The sequence below is a fragment of the Oryx dammah genome, unplaced genomic scaffold, assembly GCF_014754425.2.
Source record: "Oryx dammah isolate SB20612 unplaced genomic scaffold, SCBI_Odam_1.1 HiC_scaffold_29, whole genome shotgun sequence".
In the NCBI taxonomy this organism is placed as follows: domain Eukaryota; kingdom Metazoa; phylum Chordata; class Mammalia; order Artiodactyla; family Bovidae; genus Oryx; species Oryx dammah.
In genome coordinates, this window is record NW_024070213.1 from 14,412,575 (window position 1) to 14,436,205 (window position 23,631).

The window sequence follows — 23,631 nt, forward strand, 5'->3', positions numbered from 1 at the left end:
TGGGGTCGCACAGGGTCGGACACGACTGAAGCGACTTAGCAGCAGCAGCTGCTGCTGCTCGAGTGGGGGGCGAGCACAAACAGTCGATTCCCTTGCTCACTCCCTGGGTCCTTAAGTGTGGGGTAAGGGTACAGGGTATGGGTGTGTCCAGGGTTTGGGCTGGAGGAGTGGCTTGCCCATCTCTTAGGTGGTGGTGTGGACAGGGGATATGCTCAGTACCCCGCTTTTGCTCCTGACCGCGTTTTGGCTCCAGGCTCTTCAAAAGTGACAGTGGATTTGTTGGTCTCTTTGTATCTTTTGGGTCCAGAATTTGCCCCCAACTGCTACACATGGTTATTTTTAGTCCCATACAGTTTCTTTGTATTTTGTTGCTGGAGGAGAGGTGTGTCCAGGTGCAAGCACTGCAACTAAGGGTCCCAGGTCCCGGTCTGTCTCAGGGAGAGAGCTAAGTGCTCAGTGTTACAGCATCACTAGTAAAAGTGAAAGTGTTAGTTGCTCAGGCATGTCTGACTCTCTGTGACCCAATGGACAGTAGCCCACCAGGCTCCTCTGTCCATGTTTAGGCTCTTCAGTCCAGTACTGGAATGGGTTGCCATTTTCTTCTCCAGACGATCTTCCTGACCCAGGAATTGAACCTGGGTCTCCTGCTTTGCAGGGAGATTCTTTACCTTCTGAGTCAGCAGGGGAGCATCACTAAGAGTACTAAAAGAAGAGCATCACTAAGAGAAGTCTAAATAATAATCAACTTTTCCCGTCTTGCCCGAGTTAACCTATGCCAGTTAGAATTCTGGTCTGGGAATGATGGAAGCCAAGTTCCAACTCATTTAAACAACAGGGCATTTATTGGTTTTCATGACTGTGGGGAATCAGTATGGGTAAACGGAGACACAGCAGGAATTCAGACAAGATCATGGAGCTCAGATGCTCTCACCCCCTCTTAGTCTTGCTTCATTTATGGTTGACTTCATTCTGAAGAGAAGCTCTGCCCAGGAGTTAAGATGACCACTATCATCCCATCAAAAGTAGCAGTCTTCCTGCTAGTAGGTAAGTCTCAGAAGTAACTGGAATTGAACCCATCACTGCGTCTGAGATATTGGGGTCCTCCAATTGGCCAGCCAGGATTACAAGCCCCATGACTGATCTTCTGTAAGACCACATGGAGCAGGGGGTGACAGGTTTCCCGAAGGTTGGAAGATGAGCAAGCTACAGGATGTGTCCACTCACCCACCACCTGCCCTTCTAGTCTGCCTACTGAACTCACAGTCTGTAATTACAGTACAGATAAATGTGTGCAAGTCAGAAACAACCTGGGATATATACCTGGCTTCATAGTTTTCATTTCAATCACTGTGTAATAGTCCATGAAGGGAGACATTGGGTGATTGAAGCCATTGGGTTCGGGTGAAATCACCTGGGGAAGATGATTGAGAACAGTGGAGGGTCAAGAGGGTCAAATCCTGGGAGACAGAAACATGTAAGGGGTTGAGTAGAGCCCCAGAGAGATGCAGAAAAATAGGAAACCTAGAAACCAGAGGAGGAGGAAGTTTCTAGAAGGAAGGAAGGAGAATGTAAAATTGCTGGAGAACATATAATTCAGAAAGTGCTTCTAAAGTGGGGTGATATGGACATTAAGTCAGAGCAGTGTCCTAACAGGTGACTTGTCCCACGTCTTCTATCTGGAGAGGTACAGGACTAGCCATTGAACTCAGGTCCTCTGGGCCTTTTTGGACCCCAAGAGTCTGTCACCAAGGATAAAGGTGAGATGGACAGTTCTGGGGAGATAGGACAAGGAGCCAGGTCCTGGTAACCTAATTTAAAGGATTCAGATTGGATATTGAAAAGTACGTACATGGTTACAAAGGGCTGAAATAACTCTTGACAAACTGTGGCTTATTTAGGGACCCCTTTAAAGCAGTGAAGCTACACAGGGCTGAAATAACTCTTGACAAACTGTGGCTTATTTAGGGACCTCTTTAAAGCAGGGAAGTCACAAGTCACTGATGGGTCGATGGGAAGTATGTATCCATAGACAACAGGCCCACCAGCGTTTGGCCGGGCTCTCAGGCAGGCAGTACTTTTACTCTGCTACCCACTGGACTCTTTTTCATTCCTGAGACTGCTTCTTCTTCTTGTCCCATTGAGGCTTTCTAGGTCTCGAACTGACTAATTAGAAAAGACCCTGATTCTGGGAAAGATTGAAGGTGGGAGGAAAAGGGGACAAACAGAGGATGCGATGGTTGGATGGCATCACTGACTCAATGGACATGAGTTTAGGTAAACTCTGGGAGTTGGTGATGGACAGGGAGGCTTGACGTGCTGCAGTCCATGGGGTTGCAGAGTCAGACACAAATGAGCAGCTGAACTGACTGAGGTCTCGCTAGGAGTAAAGAACTGGCCTGCAATAGCAGGCAACATGATAAGACATGGGTTTGATCTCTGGGTCGGGAAGGTCCCCTGGAGTAGGAAATAGCAACCCACTCCAGGATTCTTGCCCGGGAAATCCCATGGACAGAGAAGCCTGGTGGGCTATATGTGGTTGTGAGAGTCAGACATGACTATAGTGACTTGGCATGCATGCAAGAGGTTAAATAATAAAGGACATTCTCCTTGAAGAGACTTAATTGACCATAGCTCTGCCTGCAATGCGGGAGATCCAGGTTTGATCCCTGGATCAGGAAGATCCCCTGGAGAAGGAAATGGCAACCCACTCCAGTACTCTTGCCTGGAGAATTCCATGGACTGAGGAGCCTGGTGGGCTACAGTCCATGGAGTCACAAAGAGTCGGACATGACTGAGCGATTTAGCACGCAGGCGTTGGTCCCATTGGATCCCAAGGAAACCAAACACTCGGAGCCATTTATTTGTAATTTTTATTTTACGTCCTTGCTCGCATGGACAAGAATATCTGCAAAATCCAGGGACTAGCGCACGATGACGTGTCGTAGATGTAAGCGGTATGAAGATAATGTTGGGGCTCTGTGAGGAGACGGGAAAGCGGGGCTGCGGCAGTAAGGACGAAGGGAGGGGTGAGGGCGGGGCCCACTGCGGGAAAGAGGGGCGGCGGCGGGCCCCCATCACAGGTTCACCATCAGCCAGTCCAGCAGCTGCAGCCGTGTGACGTTGCCCACCGCCTCGTCCAGCTGTCGCTCTTTCTCGTACCGCAGCACCGACTGTAGAACCTCACCTACGCTGCGCCCCTTTTCCACGGCGGCTGCCGAGAGCTGAAGTAGCTGAGGGAGGGAAGTAAAGCGGAAGTCGAGGAGGCAGAGCATCCCACCGAGGGTCCGGCGGGGCCTTCAAGGCCAGAGAGCAGGGGGCGGTCCCTGGCCGCGGGAGGGCCTCCAGGGAGATGCTGAGACTACTTCTAAAACCGAAACACTCGCTGGCTTGTCTGACAATAGAAAGTGGGTTCCATCGCCCTTCATTTAAAGGACAACCCCATGTCCGTGATATGGAAGATGTCCCACAAAGACTAAAGCTTCCTGCTTCCGATGGCTGTTTGGTCAATGGTGTTCATGCCTTCTAAGGATTCTGAAGTTCTTAAGCTCACTGTAACATCATAAAATGGGCTCCCATCACCGCCCAGAGACCAACACAGACAGGAGAGAAAGAGCCATAGGATAATGTAGATGCTGCTTTCTCAGCCCCGTAGGCCAGAGAGCCCTGGGATGATAGAGCAGGAAGGTGACTCAAAGATGCATTCAACCCCCATGAAAATGTTGCCCGGAGAGGTGACGGTTATCAGTAATACAGTGCCAGAAGTCAGCGGAGGCACTGCTCATACCCAAGTCTCTGAACCCTACGTTTAATCCTCTTACCAGGCATAAAATGAGAACAGCCCAAGCAAGTATTCTATATGAGCCCAGTATATTGCCATTCATCTGGAATCTGTGTGGCAACAAATGAACCAGCTTTCCATTTTGTGTGTTCTGCAACTGACTCTATGAGAAGTTCAAAGGGCAGATTAACAGGCCAAATATCAGGTGCTTTCTCGGGGGAAATTCCAGGCAGAAACTGAAGTGCGTAAGGAGACTCTTGAAACAGATGGAAAGACAAGTCTCCGTAAAGAGGAGACAGAACAAAGACTCATTGTACAGCTGGTCATTGTACAGTTAAACATGGTCATTGTACGGCTAAACAATAATACCAAATCCAAAATGAAGACTAAATAGATGGAGATGAGTAAGGAAACACAGGAAAACCAAAGACAGAGCAATAGAAATTAACCGTATTGAACAGTGTAAGAGATAGATTAAGCCTCCTTCAAAAAGATTGAGAAAATAAGCAGAGTTCAGGGGCCTGTGGGACAGTTCCAGAGGGTTTTACATTTATGTCCTTATAGAAGAAAAAGTGTAGTGCAGAAATATATTTAAAGACATAATGCATGAAAGCTTCCCCAATTTTCTAACAGACATACAGACAAATTCGAGAAGCATAGTGAACTTGAAATGTGATGAACCCCCATAATTCACTTCAAGACCTATCACCATCAAATTGCTGAAAACTAATACTTTGGCCACCTGCTGCGAAGAGCTGACTCATTTGAAAAGACCCTGATGCTGGGAAAGATTGAGGGCAGGAGGAGAAGGGGACGACAGAAGATGAGATGGTTGGATGGCATCACTGACTCAGTGGACATGAATTTGGGTAAACTCCAGGAGTTGGTGATGGACAGGGAGGCCTGGTGTGCTGTGGTCCATGGGGTTGCAAAGAGTCAGACACATCTGAGCGACTGAACTGAACTGAAAGAAAAAGGGGAAGTGATCTAAAAGTGGCCAGGGACAAATGGCACATTATACATGAGGGAATAACAGTGCCAATGACAGCGAATTTCTCATCAAAACCCACAGAGGACAGAGGAGTGAAACAGCATTTTTTAAGCACTAAAAGAAAAAAAACTGTCAAACCAGAATTCTATGTCCAGCAAAATATGCCTCAGGAATGAAGGTCAAATAAAACTCCAGATTAAATTAAGATAATTCATCGCCAGAAAAATGCGTTCTGTTTCCTTGCACAGAAAGAAAACAGTATCAGAAAGAAACTGGGAACATGAGCAAACCAACAACAACAGAAATGGTAAAAATCTCAGGATAAATGATGAACGATTTGCCTCCATTCTTTAAAATATGTTTTATGGTTGAAAGCAAAAATAATATTGCCTAAGGATTTTAGGCAATAAAATTAAATAGATTTTAGGCAGCTAATTACATAAAATAATGGCAGTCTCAGGCAGAAGGGTGAAGGGCCCCATAGGGCAGGAAGATGTCTTCGTTCTAGCCTAAGTGGTCCCTATTGACTCTAAGTAGACTCTGACAAGTTAGGTATGTGGATTGTGGTACCCAGAGAAACCACTAAAAAACTACACAAAGAGATATAGCAAAACACAACAGATGGATTAAAAGGGAACACTGGAAAATGTTTAAAAGTAATTCAAAAGAAGACAATAAAAGGGAAAGCAGACTAAACATAACTAACTGTTCGATCCCTGGATTGGGAAGATCCTCTGGAGAAGGAAATGGCAACCCACTCCAGTATTCTTGCCTATGGGGTTGCAAACAGTTGGACAACGACTGAGTAACTAACACTTTCAGTTTCACTTGGCCTCTTCCTGCTAAACTCCCCTCCTTTCCCAGGTGTGACAACAAAATACATCTCCAGGCATTGCCAAATGTCCTTTAGGGGCAAAACTGCCTCCAGTAGAGGACAGTGGAGTTAGGCAAAGATTTATTTGATATGACATTGCAAGTACAAGCAATGAAGGTAAGAACTAAACTAGACGTCATCATTAAGAACTTCTGCTCCTTGAAACACTCCATTAAGTAAAAAAAGAAATAAGCTCCAGACTGAGAGAAAGTATTTGCAAAATATATATATCCGGTGAAGGACTTGTATCCAGAATACATCAAGAATTCTTGTAACTTTCTAACAACCCAGTCAAAGTATGGACAAAAGATTTACAATTTACATAGACAACTCAGCAAAGATTATATATGAATGGCTAATCAGCACATAAAAAGATGCTCAATATCTTTAGTCATTTTAATGTATGTATGTCAAATTAAATCCACAATCAGAAACCACTATAACAGTTATAATGAAAAACAGAACAGAATAATGTTGATGAGGATATGGAGAAATTGAAATCAATGAAATTGCTGGTAGGAATATAAAATGGTACAGCTTCTTTGGAAAACAGTTGAACAGTTTCTTAAGAAATTATACTTACCATAAAATGCAGAAATTACACTCCTTGTCACTCAAGAGAAGTGAAAATGTATATCCATACAAAGACTTGTATGTGACTGTTCATAGAGGCATTAATCATAATAGCAAAATAATGGAAATAACCCCAATGTCCGTTAATTGGTGAGTCAATAGAGAAAACATATACAATGAAATTCTATTCAGCAATAAAAGGAATGAACTGCTGATACATACTGCAACATGGATAAACCTCAAAAACCTTATGCTAATAGTGGAGAGCCATATGTAAAAGGCTATATACTTTATGACTCCACTATTTTCTAAAATGAAAGGCAAATCTGTAATGATAGAAAGCAGGTTGATGGTTACCAGTGGCTGGGGGTGAAACTGAGAAACATAGCGTAGAAAATTCTGAGACAGACAAATAAGGAGTCTCTAGTCCTATCAATATTAAGACATATGACAGAATTACAGTAATTAAAGCAATATGCTATTAAAATAGTATTAAACTAGTAAGAATAGACGAATGACTCAATGGAATAGAACAGAAAGCTTAGGGAAAAAACAAAGACATATAGGTATCTGGAAACAAATAAGACTGAATTCCTATGTCACACCTTGTATAAAAATGAATTTGAAATGGATCAAAGCCTTAAACATTTTTTAAAAAATCATAATTGTGCTAGGAGAAACAACACATGGGGAAGTTTTGTTACTATCTTGTAGTGGAGAATGTTTTCCAAAATATGACACAAAATCTGGGAAAAATAAAAGATGAACTATCATATTTGACCATGTAAACATTTAAAATAATTCTTCATGGCAAAAGCAACAAAACGAAACATCAATCAAAAGTCAAATGATTTAAAAAATCATATGTAATATCACAAAGGCTATTTTCCTTGTATTATGTAAAACTCTCACAGATCCATAAGAAAAAGACCAACAACCTAGCAGAAAAAAATGGGCAGAGTTTACAAACAAATGATTCATCCATGAAAAAGGAAATTCAAAAACAGCTCTTAGGAACTTCCCTGGTGGCTCAGTGGCTAAGACACTGAGCTCCCAAGGCAGCGAACCTGGGTTTGATTCCTTGTCTGGGAACTAGATTCCAGATGCCACAACTAAAAGTTCACAAAAAGGGCTCAGTGCAGCCAAATAAATATTTTAAAAAACAAAAATGGCTCTTTTACACATGAAAAGATATTCACCCTCATTCCTAAAAAGATAAGTGCAAAGTAAGGCAACACTTGGTAAAGACCAAAAGTTTGGCATGGACCGTAGGTTAGTTACTATGTGGGAAACAGGTGCTCTCATTTTATTTTAATAGGTGTTGGAATTGGTGCACCCTGGAGAAGGAAATGGCAACCTGTTCCAGTATTCCTGCCTGGGAAATCCCAGGGACAGAGAAGCCTGGTGGGCTACAGTCCATGGGGTCGCAAGATTCAGACACGACTTAGCAAATAAACAAATATGTATTAACCTGTATGCTGCATAAGCATTTTTGGAAAGATAAACAAGAAATTGATCAGAATGGTTTTCTCCAGGGAGGGCAATGGAATGGGGAGATAAAAATGAGAAAAAGTCCTTAATTTTAATTGTGCATTCTGTGTGTGTGTGTGTGCCTTTGAATTTTGAAGTATGCACACATTACCGATTCAAAAATGGATACAGGGACTTCCATGGAGGTCCAATGGTTAAGACTCCTCATTGTCAATACAGGGGGCCTGGGTTCCGTCCCTGGCCAGAGAACCATGATCCTATATGCTGCAGGGCATGACCAACAGTTTTTAAAAATGGATACAAATTTGTTTAAGGGAATTGGGCTCATGGATATGCTGGTATGACCAGATTTAATCACCAGCATTAGCATGAAAATAGTTGCCTATATTAATTAAGTCTCTTTCCCTCAAAAATTCGCAACTTACATTTACATAATTTCTTTGATGTATACGCCATCCAACTCTTCTTAAAAATATGCTGCTGCTCAGGACAGATCTCACTAGGTGACATTTGCATGTGCTGTTGCCCATGTTTCCCACTCTTTTCCTTTAAGAAAACATGTGTGTGTGTGTGTGTGTGTGTGTGTGTGTGTGCAGAAGGAAGCCTGCAAGTCTATTGTCTCATTCTAGAGAATTGTATCATAGACATTCTAATTCAAAATAATCTAAAACTAGAATGTATTATGATTGTTACATAGGATGAGGTAGACTTAAAAGATGGTGTCAGAACAAAGCCTGTTTCACACACTGTACATGTGAAAGCTATGCTTCTTTTCAGATTTTTTCATTAGTCTAAAGTTTTTCTGAATATTGGCTCCTCTGCTAATTGCAACTTAGGAAAATAATTTGGTGGCTCAGAGAGTAAAGAATCTGCCTGACATGTAGGAGACCTGGGTTGGATCCCAGGGTTAGGAAGATCCCCTGGAGAAGTGAATGGCAACTCACTCCAATATTCTTGCCTGGAGAATCCCATGGATAGAGGAGGCTGGCAGGCTAGAGTCCATGGGGTCACAAAGAGTCAGAAACGACTGAGTGACTAAGCACACACGCACAGAATAATTTGTTTTACAGACTGGAAAAACTGTGAACAGACAGAACTTGCCAAGCAAGTACTCCTAGGGATAAATCTAAGATTGGATCTCCATGTTCTGTCCTCTGGCCCAATGTGGAACAGGCACACAGATCAACTGGGGGTTTTGCTAAAGGTTCTGATTCAGTAGGTCAGGAGTGGAGCCTGAGGTTCTGCACTTGCCAATGCTGTTGGTGTATAGACACGCAAGGAACAAGCCTACAGAGTCCTGTTGCTGCAAAAGGAGCAAGTCAACAGGAGAGACAGTTTCTCGTTTAAGCTGAGTGTAGCCTATTCTGTGTGCAGTACAGTCCTGTGTCTTCCTGGTCATCAGAAACACCAAGTAACCCAGTTATAAGTGCTACTAACCCCGTGCATCAAACAAAGAAAGCCTCTTCCTCCATATCCTCTGGTTTCTAAGAAGATGGATGCTTTTTACAATAACTCCAGCCTCTGGTGCCACCTCCTATTACTTAATTGGTAAATGTCAGTTCCACTTCTCTTAACTGAGAGGAAGTAATATTGAAAAAAAAAAAAAAAACAACCCTGAGAGAGAGAAAGAGAGAGAGACTGTGTATATTGTGGGGGTGGTCTCTTAATTCCCTCTCATTAGCATGGAGCACCAACTACGTAAACAAAAGCTTCCCAGACTCAAAATTTCCCTTCCATGAGCAGTTTTGAGGCCTAAATAGGGAGAAGAAAGGAGGTAGAAAGCACACTTACCTTTATCAGTAAAAACAATAATAAGCTGATTTTTCTGTCTGCCTTATTCTTTAATCTTACTTATCAATTGATTCAGAACTTAGGGGGAGGGGAAGAGGGATGCTATTTATTGAATCCCTTCAAATCCCCAATGGCTCCTAGATCACCAGCAAGGAGAGGTATGATAGGCTTGAAAACACCATGAATCTAAACCCTTCGCCCCGCCACCCCCCACCCCCGCCCCAGCCAACACATTCCTGGGACGCTTCCCAGCGTTTCCTTCTCATTCTTTGGGCAAAGCTGTCCTACCCAGAGTTCAGTCTGAGCCCAGACCTTACTCTGATTCTTTCACCAACTCACTTGGAGGCTCCTTATTTGTGCATTCCCATCTAGATACACAGAAAGAAAGAGGAAAAAAAAGTGTATCTTCTTTTCCCTTTGACACACCTCTTATTGGGCAAAATCTAGTTTTAATTTACCCATTGGCTAGGCTATGAGTTTTGAGCTTCGAATGTTTACTGTTCCCACCCTACCCTTCTTGGGGCTATCTTCCCATTTAGAAAGAAAAAGCACTTAAAACCCTAATTAACCCTAATCAATCTTCTCCAAACCCCTGGCTCTACCGCCTTACCTTCTCCTGGATTCCTTCGTCGTCACCGGCAAAGTACAGAATAGGGACGTTGAGCTCAGAGGCGGCTACCCACTGAAGAACGGCTTGGAGCTGCTTGTTCTGCACCGTGTCCGTCAGGTTGTGGTTGCTGACAATCACTTTGGGTGATGTGCACCCTTCGGGGGGCTGTGCTGATAGACTCCTCAGTTCATTGTGGATAGCCTGATAGGCATTCTGTAGGAGCGTCTCTGCAGTCCCTGTACCCTTGGTGGACAAACACTCATATAAACTCTCTGGGAAGGCTGACGTCGGCCTGCTGGCGTCCCCGGACTTGTCGTCTCCCAGTTCTGCCAACGGAGAGTCGCAGGACTTGGCAATGATGAGACACAGCTTCATCACTGAGTCCATCAGATGGTCTACCATCTGCCTGTTCATGTGGCTGTCCAGTTTGTTAGCCACCATCTTGGTGAGCCCCGCAAAAGCACCCCCAGGCTCATCACATTCATTTAATTTGGCAGGAGAAGGGGTGGTGGGTCTCTCACACTGGGGGCTGTCTTCCTTGGCTGCCTTGGGATCACAGCTATGGTCGCTCTTGAAAATGGTCTCACTGAGCAAGTTCCGGATAAAGTTGAAGAAAACACTCATTAGGTCCTTCTTCTCCGCTTCTTCTGGGTCAGCTCCCACTCGGGGAGACCGGAGGCTGGACTCATAGGAAATGGCTGGGGACTTCGTGGGATACAGGTTGGAGGTGCCAGCAGCTTCGAGGAAGCTCTGTGCATCCAAGTTTCCTCCCTGGGCCAGGTGGTACTGGATCAGAAGTAAGGCAGACACAAGCAGGTCCTTGGCCCAGGAGTCTGAGTCGCACAGAAAATTCTCAGGTTTTTCTGGGCACTGCATAGGGAGGCTGAAGTGGCAGGGGTCAAAAGGGAACGCCAGGGGCGACTCCGGCACAGGTTTATACTGTCTTTTGGGAGTGACGAAGGGTGAGCCCTGGAGGCATGAAGGTATGCCTTCCTTCTGCTGGCTGTTGTGCCACAGGGTCAGCCCCTCTTTGATAATGTGTTCCCCCAGAGTCTCCACACAGGACTTCTCGGGTTTGGGCGTGGGGGTGCATACTTTCTCCCTCACTTTACCCTCTGTTTTCATGGAGGCGAAGTTGACGTTTCGGTGTTTAGGGTCACCCATCCCTTTCATAGAGACGAGGGAGTAACTTTCAGACTTATCCTTGGTTTTCCTGACTGTCTCAGGGGTTTTCTTGGCAAATATCACCGAGTGGAGTTTCCCCAGCATGGCGTCCATGATGTCCGTGGCCTTCTGGCTTCCCTGAGTGAAGAAGCTTCTTTTCACGGCTGAGACAAAGTCTGTGTCCGTCATGAGGCTCCCCGTGACGTTGTGGAGGTTCTTCATGAAGGAGTCGATGAGGTCGGAGACCACCTCTTTGGCATGCTTGATCAGGACCCTCTTCAGCACGATGGTGGCAATGGTAGTGTCCTTCACCTGGATCTTCAGGGTCTTCATGATGGAGACCATCATGTCAGACACCACACTGTTGGCATAGGTCATGATCCCTTGACTGACGGAAGCTGTGAAGTCATTGGGCCTTTCATACCCTCTGAACATCTTTCTCTCCGCCGGTAAGGTCCTTCCTCCCTCTTTGGCATCACCTGCGTTACGAGATTCAAATACTTCCTTGTAGAAGAAAGACTTCTTAGAGCTAGGCCTGTCGTCTGGACCCCTGGCTCCCTTGCTGCTCTCCTTGATCTTCAAAGTGCTTTTGTATTTTAAATTAGGGGGGCTCTGTAATGTCCCCGAGGCTCTGTCACCAGAGCCCGGAGCCTTATCCGATGGGGTGTTTTTGGAGCACGCAGTGACGGTCTCATTCACCAGCTCCGACGCCACCTTGCTCAGGCTCTTGTTGGGTGGGGGCTCATCCCCCATGTATACTGATTGGTGGACACACCTGTTCTCAGAGCCGTCAATCTTCTCGTTGATCTCCTTGCGGGCCATGGCGATGACAAGATTTGTGAGGCGGTTGGCATAGAAGGAGACTTCGTCTACAGAGCTCCCATTACCGGTGTGCGTGCTGGGGCCCTGGTGTGGGTTCTCTCTGTGACTCATCTCAAAATGCAGCCTCCCTGGACTGCCCCTGGAGGTGGTGTTGTAATAGTCCACGCAGAAACCTTTGCGTGGGTCTCCTGAGCTGACCATTTCCTTGCCGAGCGATGATTCTCCGGGCTTGAACCTAACGTCTTGGAATCCTGCTGTGCTTTTTTCTAGGTCTCTGCGGAGCCAGCTGAGCACTCTGATGGGATCGTGTGAGGCTTCCTTAAAAATAGACAAGGATTCATCCGACTATAACAAAGTAAAGGCACAGGATATTCAGGACAACCTCAAAGAGCAGTCACAAAAATGGCCGCCCCTCTCACGTCTCAACTCCTCCATCAACCCAACAGATGGAAACAACATTTACTGAGTGCTTACTATATATCAGCCTTCTCTAGTGGCTATCAGTAAATAATCCGCCTGCAGTGCAGGAGACCAGAGTTCAACCCCTGGGTCGGGAAGATCCCCTAGAGAGGGAAATGGCAACCCATTTCAGCAATCTTGCCTGGGAAATCCCATGGACAGAGGAGCCTAGCGGGCTACAGTTCATGGGGTTGCAAGAGTTGGACCCGACTGACTGAGTAAACCACCACCACCACCTACGATATATCGGGCACTGTTCTGAGTACTTTAAAACTAGGACATCATTTAATATTCTGTGTGTGCACACGTGTGCTCAGTTCATGTCTGACTCTATAAGCCCATGGACCGTAGCACACCAGGCTCCTCTACCTGGATCTCCCAGGCAAGATTATTGAAGTGTGTTGCCATTTCTTCCGCCAGCGTCTCCTGCATCTCCTACAGGCAGGCTACCAAACAGCCCCCTAAAAAGCCACTATTATTCTGGCGATAAAGTTAAATGCTAGCTTTCTTATTACCCACATTTTAACAGAAGAGGAAATTGAAGAACTGAGGGATCCTGTTACTTATTTACCAGAGGTTACACAGCTAATCACTGATGGAGGAGGAGTTCCAACTGGACCAGTGACTCCTGGGCCCTTGCTCTCAGCCACTGTACTGTGTCACCTCTAACAACATAGATCCTTAAGATCTGACCCTCATCAGCTACAGAGTTCAAATTTGCATTAAATCAGATTTTTCATGTGTTGCTATTAATTACTATTTTTATGGTTGATCTGTTTTATTTAGTTAGGTCTCTTATGACAAGAATAGGGCATCCCTGGTGGCTCAGACAGTAAAGAATCTGCCTGCAATGATGGAGACCCGGGTTCGATCGCTGAGTCAGGGAGATTCCTCTGGAGAATGGAATGGCAACCCACTCCAGTATTCTTGCTTGGAGAATGTCATGGACAGAAGAGCCTGGCAGGGTACCGTCCATGGGGTCACAAAAAGTTGGACACGACTGAGCGACTAACACTTTCACTTTCATTACAAGTATAGTTTTCAAAATATCAGAAAATTCAAGGACAGTGCTGCATAATTAATCACTTTTCCGGGCTACGCAAGCACAATCCTGATATGCTCAATGACTTCCAGTGGACTACTGGGGATGCTTTTAGGTTAAGAATCTGATTTGTAAATGAGGAATTAATATCTGTGGGACAATTTATTAGTTTTGAGTGAATGCAGAGTCTTTGGTGGATGCTAGCTGTGCTAAGCACATGCACATGTTTATATGTTGGCCTAATTTATAATCTTCACTTGAACATAGGCTAAAATAAGAATGCATGTGAAAGTGTCCTATTTACCATCAAATGTAAGGGATCACTGTAACTATTGGAGTTACATCTGTCTGAGGATAACCACAAGTACTGCTGATCTTTAAAGAATAATTCGGTATTTTAAAAGGGGAAAAGGGGAGGTGGTAGGGATTGGGAGATTGAGATCGACACATATACACTACTGATACTGTGTGTAAACTAGACAACTGATGGCAACATACCATACAGCACAGGGAACTCTACTCACTGCTCTGTGGTGACCTGAATGGGAAGAAGATCCAAAAGGGAGAGGGTGTGTGTGTGTGTGTGTGTGTACACACATACATATATATGCACTAAGTGCTAAGTCACTTCAGTCTTGTCCGACTCTGCAACCCTACAGACTGTAGGCCTCTAGGCTCCTCTGTCCATGCGAGTCTCGAGGCAAGAATACTGGAGTGGGTGGCCATTTCCTCCTCCAGGGGATCTTCCCCACCCAGGGATTGAACTCGCATCTCTTGTGTCTCCTGTATTGGGAGGCGGGTTCTTTACCCCTAGAGCCACCTGGGAAGCCCTGTACACATGCTGCTGCTGCTGCTGCACCAGGCTCCCCCGTCTCTGGGATTCTCCAGGCAAGAACACTGGAGTGGGTTGCCATTTCCTTCTCCAATGCATGAAAGTGAAAAGTGAAAGTGAAGTCGCTCAGTCATGTCCGACTCTTCGCAACTCCATGGACTGTAGCCCACCAGGCTCCTCCATCCATGGGATTTTCCAGGCAAGAGTACTGGAGTGGGGTGCCATCGCCTTCTCTGGTATATATATATACACACACACATATATACAGCATCTCAAAGCTAGCACATGGTGGGGGCCAGGATTCAAATCCAGTTGACTCTGAAATTGGTTCTCTCCACCCTTACAGTCAACAGTCTACTGTAATGTCTGGATGAACTGGGAAGAAGACAAAAGCAGCTGGACCTCTACAGCCTGGTTTAAGCTGCTTGTGGGCCACAGAACTTGGTTCAAAGTCCTCTAAATTGTTCTAATTTGAATGATAGCTACTATAAGGAAATTTGTACTCAAGTAGAAAACTCTGCACAATCTATAGCATACTCCTCCACGTTTTCTGATTCTGATTCTCTTGGAAATACCTGATAACTCTGGAAACTAGTATAATTTTTGTCTACACACATGTTAATTCTGACCAGGAAAGAATTGCTGACTTTCTCGCCCACTTTGGAAGATGTCAGTTTGGCTTCCATTTGTACAGTTCATTCCAATACTCCCGATCTACATACAAGTGTTTTGTTTTTTTTTTTTTGACTGTCTTTAGAACTGCACCATTAATGAATTAAATAAAATCTCATTAATGAGTTAAATAAAATCTTTCACATGAGTCTATCTTATGTTCATAGGAAAGTCATTATTTCACCTTTCTCTGAAAATGATCTTTTAACAGTTTTGCAAATCTTTGTCAATATGTCCAGCAGATTTGCTTAACAGAGGTGAAGGTCATCATGGGAGTACTATACCCGGTGTGACCTTTCTTGCCTCCCCTGAGATGGTGTTTTAGGCACCATTTTAATTTTCCTCTCTTTGCCTAATTTAGTTTTTGGTTTTCATTTTAGTCCTTCCACAGCCACCAATCATTGGTGGCAGCAATGCTTGAGAATTTTGGTTTTACTATCTCACCACTTGGTGATTTCTTCAATGGATTAGTGGTTTATAGAGATCTACTCTCTGTTGGTGAGAGACAATAGAAAATCTACTTGGCTAGTATTTTTTGCTCATCTTAAGGCTCAAATCAGAGTGGAACTTTGTGCCCAGTTGAAGGAGAAGGGTTCTTTAATCTCTGGACAGGTGAGTTTAGTTTTGTATCTCTGACCCTAAGACTCAGCACAGTGTCTGTGCCAGTCATTCATTACTGTCTCTCAAATCCAAGTCGACCCTTTTTAGTCTTGCTTTGTGAGTCAGGAGCTGGACCCTTTAAACATTTCTCCTTGGGTGGCTGGCTTTGTTGGCAGAGGGCACTGGAGGGGCGCTACCTGGTCATCACAGGAAGGAGGGGCTTCCCTTCTGGTCCCCTGTGCCCTCTGGCAAGTGTTTTGAGCGCCACTGGGATGCAGGCTGCTGTCCAGCTGCAGGGCACGCTCTCCAAGGAGATCTGAAGCAGCCTTTGTTGAGGGCAAGGGGACTTCGTGAGCCTTAACTTTCTTTCTCATTCACTCTTTCAGCCTAGGGGTAGTAGCAGCTTTCTGCATTTGCTGCTTCTAGATCTCTTATTAGAGTCCTCTTTCACAGCTTTTAGTAGTTAACTTAGTTAAATACCTCTTACTGAGCAGTTTTTTTTAGTATTAGATTACTGACGTGGTTTCCCTTTTCTGATGGGACTCTGACTTAACAGTGCCTGATACTAAGTAAGTGTGGAATAAATGTTTGTTGAAGCATGAGGGCAGAACAATATCACTTAGATGAGAATTTATATTTCTGAGAATTTTGAGCCATCTACTCCACGTTCAGGTCAGGACAGGCGGTGGTGAGGAGATATCCCTCATCCAAGGTAAGGAGCAGCGGCTGCGCTTTGCTGGAGCAGCCGTGAAGAGATACCCCATGTCCAAGGTAAGAGAAACCCAAGTAAGACAGTGGGTGTTACAAGAGGGCATCAGAGGGCATACACACTGAAACCATAATCACAGAAAACTAGTCAATCTAATCACACTAGGACCACAGCGTTATCTAACTCAATGAAACTAAGCCATGCCCTGTGGGGCCACCCAAGACGGGCGGGGCATGGTGGAGAGGTCTGACAGAATGTGGTCCACTGGAGAAGGGAATGGCAAACCACTTCAGTATTCTTGCCTTGAGAACCCCATGAACAGTATGAAAAGGCAAAATGATAGGATACTGAAAGAGAAACTCCCCAGGTCAGTAGGTGCCCAATATGCTACTGGAGATCAGTGGAGAAATAACTCCAGAAAGAATGAAGGGATGGAACCAAAGCAAAAACAATACCCAGCTGTGGATGTGACTGGTGATAGAAGCGAGGTCCGATGCTGTAAAGAGCAATATTGCATAGGAACCTGGAATGTTAGGTCCATGAATCAAGGCAAATTGCAAGTGGTCAAACAAGAGATGTCAAGAGTGAACGTCCACATTCAAGGAATCAGCGAACTAAAATGGACTGGAATGGGTGGTTTAACTCAGATGACCATTATATCTACTACTGCGGGGAGGAATCCCTTAGAAGAAATGGACTAGCCATCATGGTCAACAAAAGAGTCTGAAATGCAGTACTTGGATGCAATCTCAAAAATGACAGAATGATCTCTGTTCGTTTCCTAGGCAAACCATTCAATATCACAGTAATCCAAGTCTATGCCCCAACCAGTAACGCTGAAGAAGCTGAAGTTGAACGGTTCTATGAAGACCTACAAGACCTTTTAGAACTAACACTCCAAAAAGATGTCCTTTTCATTATAGGGGACTGGAATGCAAAAGTAGGAAGTCAAGAAACACCTGGAGTAACAGGCAAATTTGGCCTTGGAATGCGGAATGAAGCAGGACAAAGGCTAATAGAGTTTTGCCAAGAGAACACACTGGTCATAGCAAACACCCTCTTCCAACAACACAAGAGAAGACTTTACACATGGACATCACCAGATGGTCAACACCGAAATTAGATTGATTATATTCTTTGCAGCCAAAGATGGAGAAGCTCTATACAGTCAGCAAAAACAAGACTGGGAGCTGACTGTGGTTCAGATCATGAGCTCATTGCCAAATTGAGACTTAAATTGAAGAAAGTAGGCAAAACTGCTAGACCATTCAGGTATGATCTAAATCAAATCCCTTATGATTATACAGTGGAAGTGAGAAATCAATTTAAGGGACTAGATCAGATAGATAGAGTGCCTGATGAACTATGGACTGAGGTTCGTGACATTGTACAGGAGACAGGGATCAAGACCATCCCCATGGAAAAGAAATGCAAAAAAGCAAAATGGCTGTCTGGGGAGGTCTTACAAATAGCTGTGAAAAGAAGAGAAGTGAAAAGCAAAGGAGAAAAGGAAAGATATAAGCATCTGAATGCAGAGTTCCAAAGAATAGCAAAGAGAGATAAGAAAGCCTTCCTCAGTGATCAATGCAAAGAAATAGAGGAAAACAACAGAAGGGAAAGACTAGAGATCTCTTCAAGAAAATTGGAGATACCAAGGTAACATTTGATGCAAAGATGGGCTCGATAAAGGACAGAAATGGTATGGACCTAACAGAAGCAGAAGATATTAAGAAGAAGTGGCAAGGATACACAGAAGAACTGTACAAAAAAGATCTTCATGACCAAGATAATCACAATGGTATGATCACTCACTTAGAGCCAGACATCCTGGAATGTGAAGTCAAGTGGGCCTTAAAAAGCATCACTACCAACAAAGCTAGTGGAGGTGATAGAATTCCAGTTGAGCTATTTCAAATCCTGAAAGATAATGCTGCGAAAGTGCTGCACTCAATATGCCAGCAAATTTGGAAAACTCAGCAGTGACCACAGGACTGGAAAAGGTCAGTTTTCATTCCAATTCCAAAGAAAGGCAATGCCAAAGAATGCTCAAACTACCGCACAATTGCACTCATGTCACACGCTAGTAATGCTCAAAATTCTCCAAGTCAGGCTTCAGCAATATGTGAACCGTGAACTTCCTGATATTCAAGCTGGTTTTAGAAAAGGCAGAGGAACCAGAGATCAAATTGCCAACATCTGCTGGATCATGGAAAAAGCAAGAGAGTTCCAGAAAAACATCTATTTCTGGTTTATTGACTATGCCAAAGCCTTTGACTGTGTGGATCACAATAAACTGTGGAAAATTCTGAGAGAGATGGGAATACCAGACTACCTGACCTGCCTCTTTAGAAACCTATATGCAGGTCAGGAGGCAACAGTTAGAACTGGACGTGGAACAACAGACTGGTTCCAAATAGGAAAAGGAGTACATCAAAGCTGTATATTGTCACCCTGCTTATTTAACTTATGTGCAGAGTACATCATGAGAAACGCTGGGCGGAAGAAGCACAAGCTGGAATCAAGATTGCTGGGAGAAATATCAATAACTTCAGATATGCAGATGATACCATCCTTATGGCAGAAAGTGAAGAGGAACTAAAAAGCCTCTTGAGGAAAGTGAAAGAAGAGAGTGAAAAACTTGGCTTAAAGCTCAACATTCAGAAAACGAAGATCATGGCATCTGGTCCCATCACTTCATGGAAATAGATGGGGAAACAGTGGAAACAGTGTCAGACTTTAATTTTGGGGGCTCCAGAATCACTGCAGATGGTGATTGCAGCCATGAAATTAAAAGACGCTTACTCCTTGGAAGAAAAGTTATGACCAACCTACACAGCATATTGAAAAGCAGAGACATTGCTTTGCCAACAAAGGTCCATCTAGTCAAGGCTATGGTTTTTCCTGTGGTCATGTATGGATGTGAGAGTTGGACTGTGAAGAAAGCTGAGCGCCAAAGGACTGATGCTTTTGAACTGTGGTGTTGGAGAAGACTCTTGAGGGTCCCTTGGACTGCAAGGAGATCCAACCAGTCCATTCTAACGGAGATGAGCCCTGGGATTTCTTTGGAAGGAATGATGCTAAAGCTGCTCCAGTACTTTGGCCACCTCATGCGAAGAGTTGACTCATTGGAAAAGATTCTGATGCTGGGAGGGATTGGGGGCAGGAGGAGAAGGGGACGACAGAGGATGAGATGGCTGGATGGCATCACCGACTCGGTGGACGTGAGTCTGAGTGAACTGTGGGAGTTGGGTATGGACAGGGAGGCCTGGCGTGCTGCAATTCATGGCGTCGCAAAGAGTCGGACACGACTGAGCGACTGAGGTAAACTGACACATCTATAAACTTTGAGAATATTTCTGTTTGAGTCTCTTTCTGTTAGAAGAGTAAAGTTTTACAAGTGTTACCTATTTTTTTTTAATTAACTGTGGCATATTTCTCATACTAAGTATCATATTATAGGATTTTTTACCCCTCACAATTATACGTGGAATTTTTTTTTTTCTAAAGGAGTTCATTTTCCCTCTAAGAATTTCATCTTCAAAAATAAGAGGTGGTGGGACTTCCCTGGCAGTCTGGTGTTTAAGATACTGCATTTCTACTGCAGGGAGCATGAGTTTGATACCTGGTCAGGGAACTAATTCTTTTTGGTAATTACCCATGATGTTTCACCTAACAGAAATAATAAACCTGCTTGTTGTTGTTGCTTAGTCGCTCAGTCGTGCCCGACTCGTTGCAACCCCATGCTACAGGCAGCGTGGCCAAAAATACGATGGAAAAAAAAGAGGTGGCGATGGAGAGAATGAGGCTACTCTTAATGGCACTTCACATATTCCTAGGTCCGTATTTATAAGGAGGCTGACCCTTACCATTTTCCAGTCTTGGGGATGGCTGTCTCTGGGGGAATAGACGTCAACTTTGCATACTCCATTTTGGCTTTGTAACCAGTCAACCCTATCTGACATCTGGAAGTAGAAAAAAGGAGAAGGATCATCAAAAGGGCTAGTTTCATGGTAGTGAGGAGTAATAAGACAAATGACTGAGATGAGGAAAACAGGAGTGATGCTCTCCACAGACATCTGTCCTGAGTTACTTCAGACCCACTTAACTCCGGACCTCTGCATTCTCAGCTCCAAACCACAGAAGGACTTCCTTAGAACATGTATCTCTAGTACAGGACCAGAGGCTGGTGTCTTCTAGAGGTGCTTAATACAGATTTGCCCATGAACGAACCTGAGCATATTCTGTGTCCTAGCTTGACCACCCTTTCACATCTTGGATTTTCAGTATATGCTCGAAGCTCAACTCGATCAAAATAGAATTAACTGACTTTTCCCTCTCTGCTTTTGCCCCACCAACTTTTCTAAGTAATGTAGGCTTCATTGTGATTGATTTCTAGAGGACTAACTTACTTATATTAGCAGTAAGTCTAGGATGGCTTCCTTAAGAATAATCCCTCTTCCAGTTAGTCAAAAGTCCTGGGGGAATTCTCCGCCTCCATGGTTCCGCCAAACTTCTGAATGGCAAGAGAAGGGAGATGTCTTATGCACCATCCAAAGGGCCTTGGAGGTAATGATGTCCTGGCTGATGTTTGTTTTTTCATAATCCTCCCAACTCTTTGTTCTATTTCCTAACTTTTGTCATGGCACCACCATCTAACTGGTCTTCCAGAAAGCTGGTCTTTATTTTACATGTATTCTTCCATCCCAAGCCTTCCTCTAGCTACTGTTTCTCTTTTTTCTTATTTGTAGTCATTTTTCTTGAAATAATTGCTTATGCTTACTGTTTTACTACTTCATCTCACCAGTGAGCACCAACTCCTCATCCATGGGGGATTAGGCTGTGGGCTTAGTCTCACCAACTTTCTGCAACACTGCATCTTATATGATAGTTCTTGGAAATGTGACTAATTATCATACTTGCCCACCGATAACCTACAAGGATGAGAAGCTTCTCTTTGCCCTCTTTTGTCAAGTCAGAATTCCATTATCAGGCCTCCTCACTGAAGTTTCCTTTCTTTTGTTGTAAGTGTTGCTTAGGCCTGTATTTCTCAATAAACAAGGTGGAATGAGATGGCCAATTTTTTCTCCTCAGTGCCCCCAAAACATCTTTGTGAATAGACACACATATTTATATCTTGTTTTTAACAAATACACTGGCTTAAAATTCTGTCAAAATAAAGTCCAAAAGCTTATTGTAAATTTTTTTAGACAGTGAAATTATGATATATAAATAATTTCTTGAAATGAATGGAACATTATTTGTGATTTAATGTCCAGTTAATTGGAAATATTTGATTTAAAGGACTTTAGGTTTTATTTGTGGACGGTAGACATCTCCCCCACAAACAAAACCAACACAAAGCAAACACAGATTATACACAATTTAAACTTATTTATATATGGGTTTCCAGGTGGCTCTGTGGTAAAAAAAAAAAATCCGGTTCAATCCCTGGATTGGGAAGATCCCTTGGGGAAGGAAATGGCAACCCACTCTGGTATTTTTGCCTGAGAAATCCCATGGACGGAGGAGCCTGGTGGGCTACAGTCCATGGGGTGGTAAAGAGTTGCACACCACTGAGTGACTGAACAACAATAAGTGGGTTTATTATTTTTGTTGTACAAAATATTATGGGTAATTATTAAAAAGAAAATATAAGATCTTTCCAGAGAAGGCAATGGCACCCCACTCCAGTACTCTTGCCTGGAAAATCCCATGGATGGAAGGAGCCTGGCAGGCTGCAGTCAACGGGGTCACTATGAGTCAGACACGACTGAGTGACTTCACTTTCACTTTTCACTTTTCACCTTCATGCATTGGAGAAGGAAATGGCAACCCACTCCAGTGTTCTTGTTTGGAGAATCCCAGGGATGTGGGAGCCTGGTGGGCTGCCGTCTCTGGGGTCACACAGAGCCGGACACGACTGAAGCGACTTAGCAGCAGCAGCATAAGATCTTTCAACAGCTCCTAAAAGGATGTGGACTTGTTTTTATACCCCAGTCACTAACTTAGGTCACTGATCTGGTGAAAGAGCTTTCACTCTTCCTAACACTGTGATGCAATAGATTCCTTGAACAAGCCATGGGTTTTACATTGTGATTAGACCCTAGAAGGATCTTGCTTAAAAACCCTGAATCAACTGTTTTAAAATACCGAATCTGAGAGACTAATCCTCAGAGAACCTTATTTCACTGGTTTTAGGGTTTGGAAACAAGTGGATAAAAGTTTCTTTTTTCTTTTTAATATTTATTTGACTGCACCAGGTCTTGGGCTTCTGAGGTAACTAAGTGGTAAAGAATCTCCTTGCTAGTGCAGGAGCAACAAGAGACATGGGTTCGATCCCTGGGTTTGGAAGATCCCCTGGAGGAGAGCATGGCAACCCACTCCAGTATTCTTGCCTGGAGAATCCCATGGACAGAGGATCCTGGAGGGATACAGTCCATGGGGTAGCAAAGAGTCAAACACGACTGAGGCGACTGAGTATGCACACGCACACCAGGTCTTAGTTGCAGCATGTGGGATCTAGTTCCCTGGCCAGGGATCAAACCCAGGCCCCCTGCATTGGGAGCCCAGGATCTTGGCCACTGAACCACCAGGGAAGTCACAGCACTGAATTTCTTAAAAGCTCCTTGGGTGATTCTAACGGACACCTAGAATTGAAAATCCCTGGGCTTATATGGAGAGATCCTCTCTGCAACAGACTTGCCACCTCCAGAAATACAACTGTTTATTCTTTGAAACATTTTTTTCTGAGATTTTGTAAGCTTCTTGGTACCTTATTTTAATGTTTTTTTAAACCCCTAACAATGAAGTTTTTACTGTCTATGAAGTTAAACCTGGTTTTGTCTCTCAGCAGCTCATTGTTTTATGTAAATATTCATATGCTTGAATCATCACCATGAATAAAGAAATGGAAGGCACTGTTCCTTGGCCAAAGAAACAAAAGATTTAGGAACAGGTTGCCTAGACTGTTGACAGTGCAAGTCTCTTAATCTCTGATTTCCATTTCCTCTTAATGCATTACTTCTAATGGAACATGATGATGTCAATAGGATCTACTGATTTATTTAGGCTACATGCTCAGTTGCTCAGTCCTGTCTGACTCTCTGCAACCCCATGGACTTCAGCCCACCAGGCTTCTCTGTCCATGGGATTTCCCAGCCAAGAACATTGGAATGGATTGCCATGCCCTCCTCCAGGGGATCTTCCTGACCCAGGGATCAAAC

General features: G+C 44.1%; 1 protein-coding gene across 1 annotated transcript; it reads right to left on the reverse strand.

Annotated features, from left to right (window-relative positions):
• Nucleotides 1-3,074: 3,074 nt before the first annotated feature.
• Nucleotides 3,075-20,370, reverse strand: AKAP3 (A-kinase anchoring protein 3). Its single transcript, XM_040233759.1, has 3 exons — nucleotides 20,275-20,370; nucleotides 10,109-12,412; nucleotides 3,075-3,230 (listed from the first exon to the last, which is right to left on the reverse strand). Exons 1-3 carry the CDS (start codon nucleotides 20,368-20,370, stop codon nucleotides 3,075-3,077), a joined length of 2,556 nt encoding a protein of 851 aa, XP_040089693.1.
• Nucleotides 20,371-23,631: the final 3,261 nt, after the last annotated feature.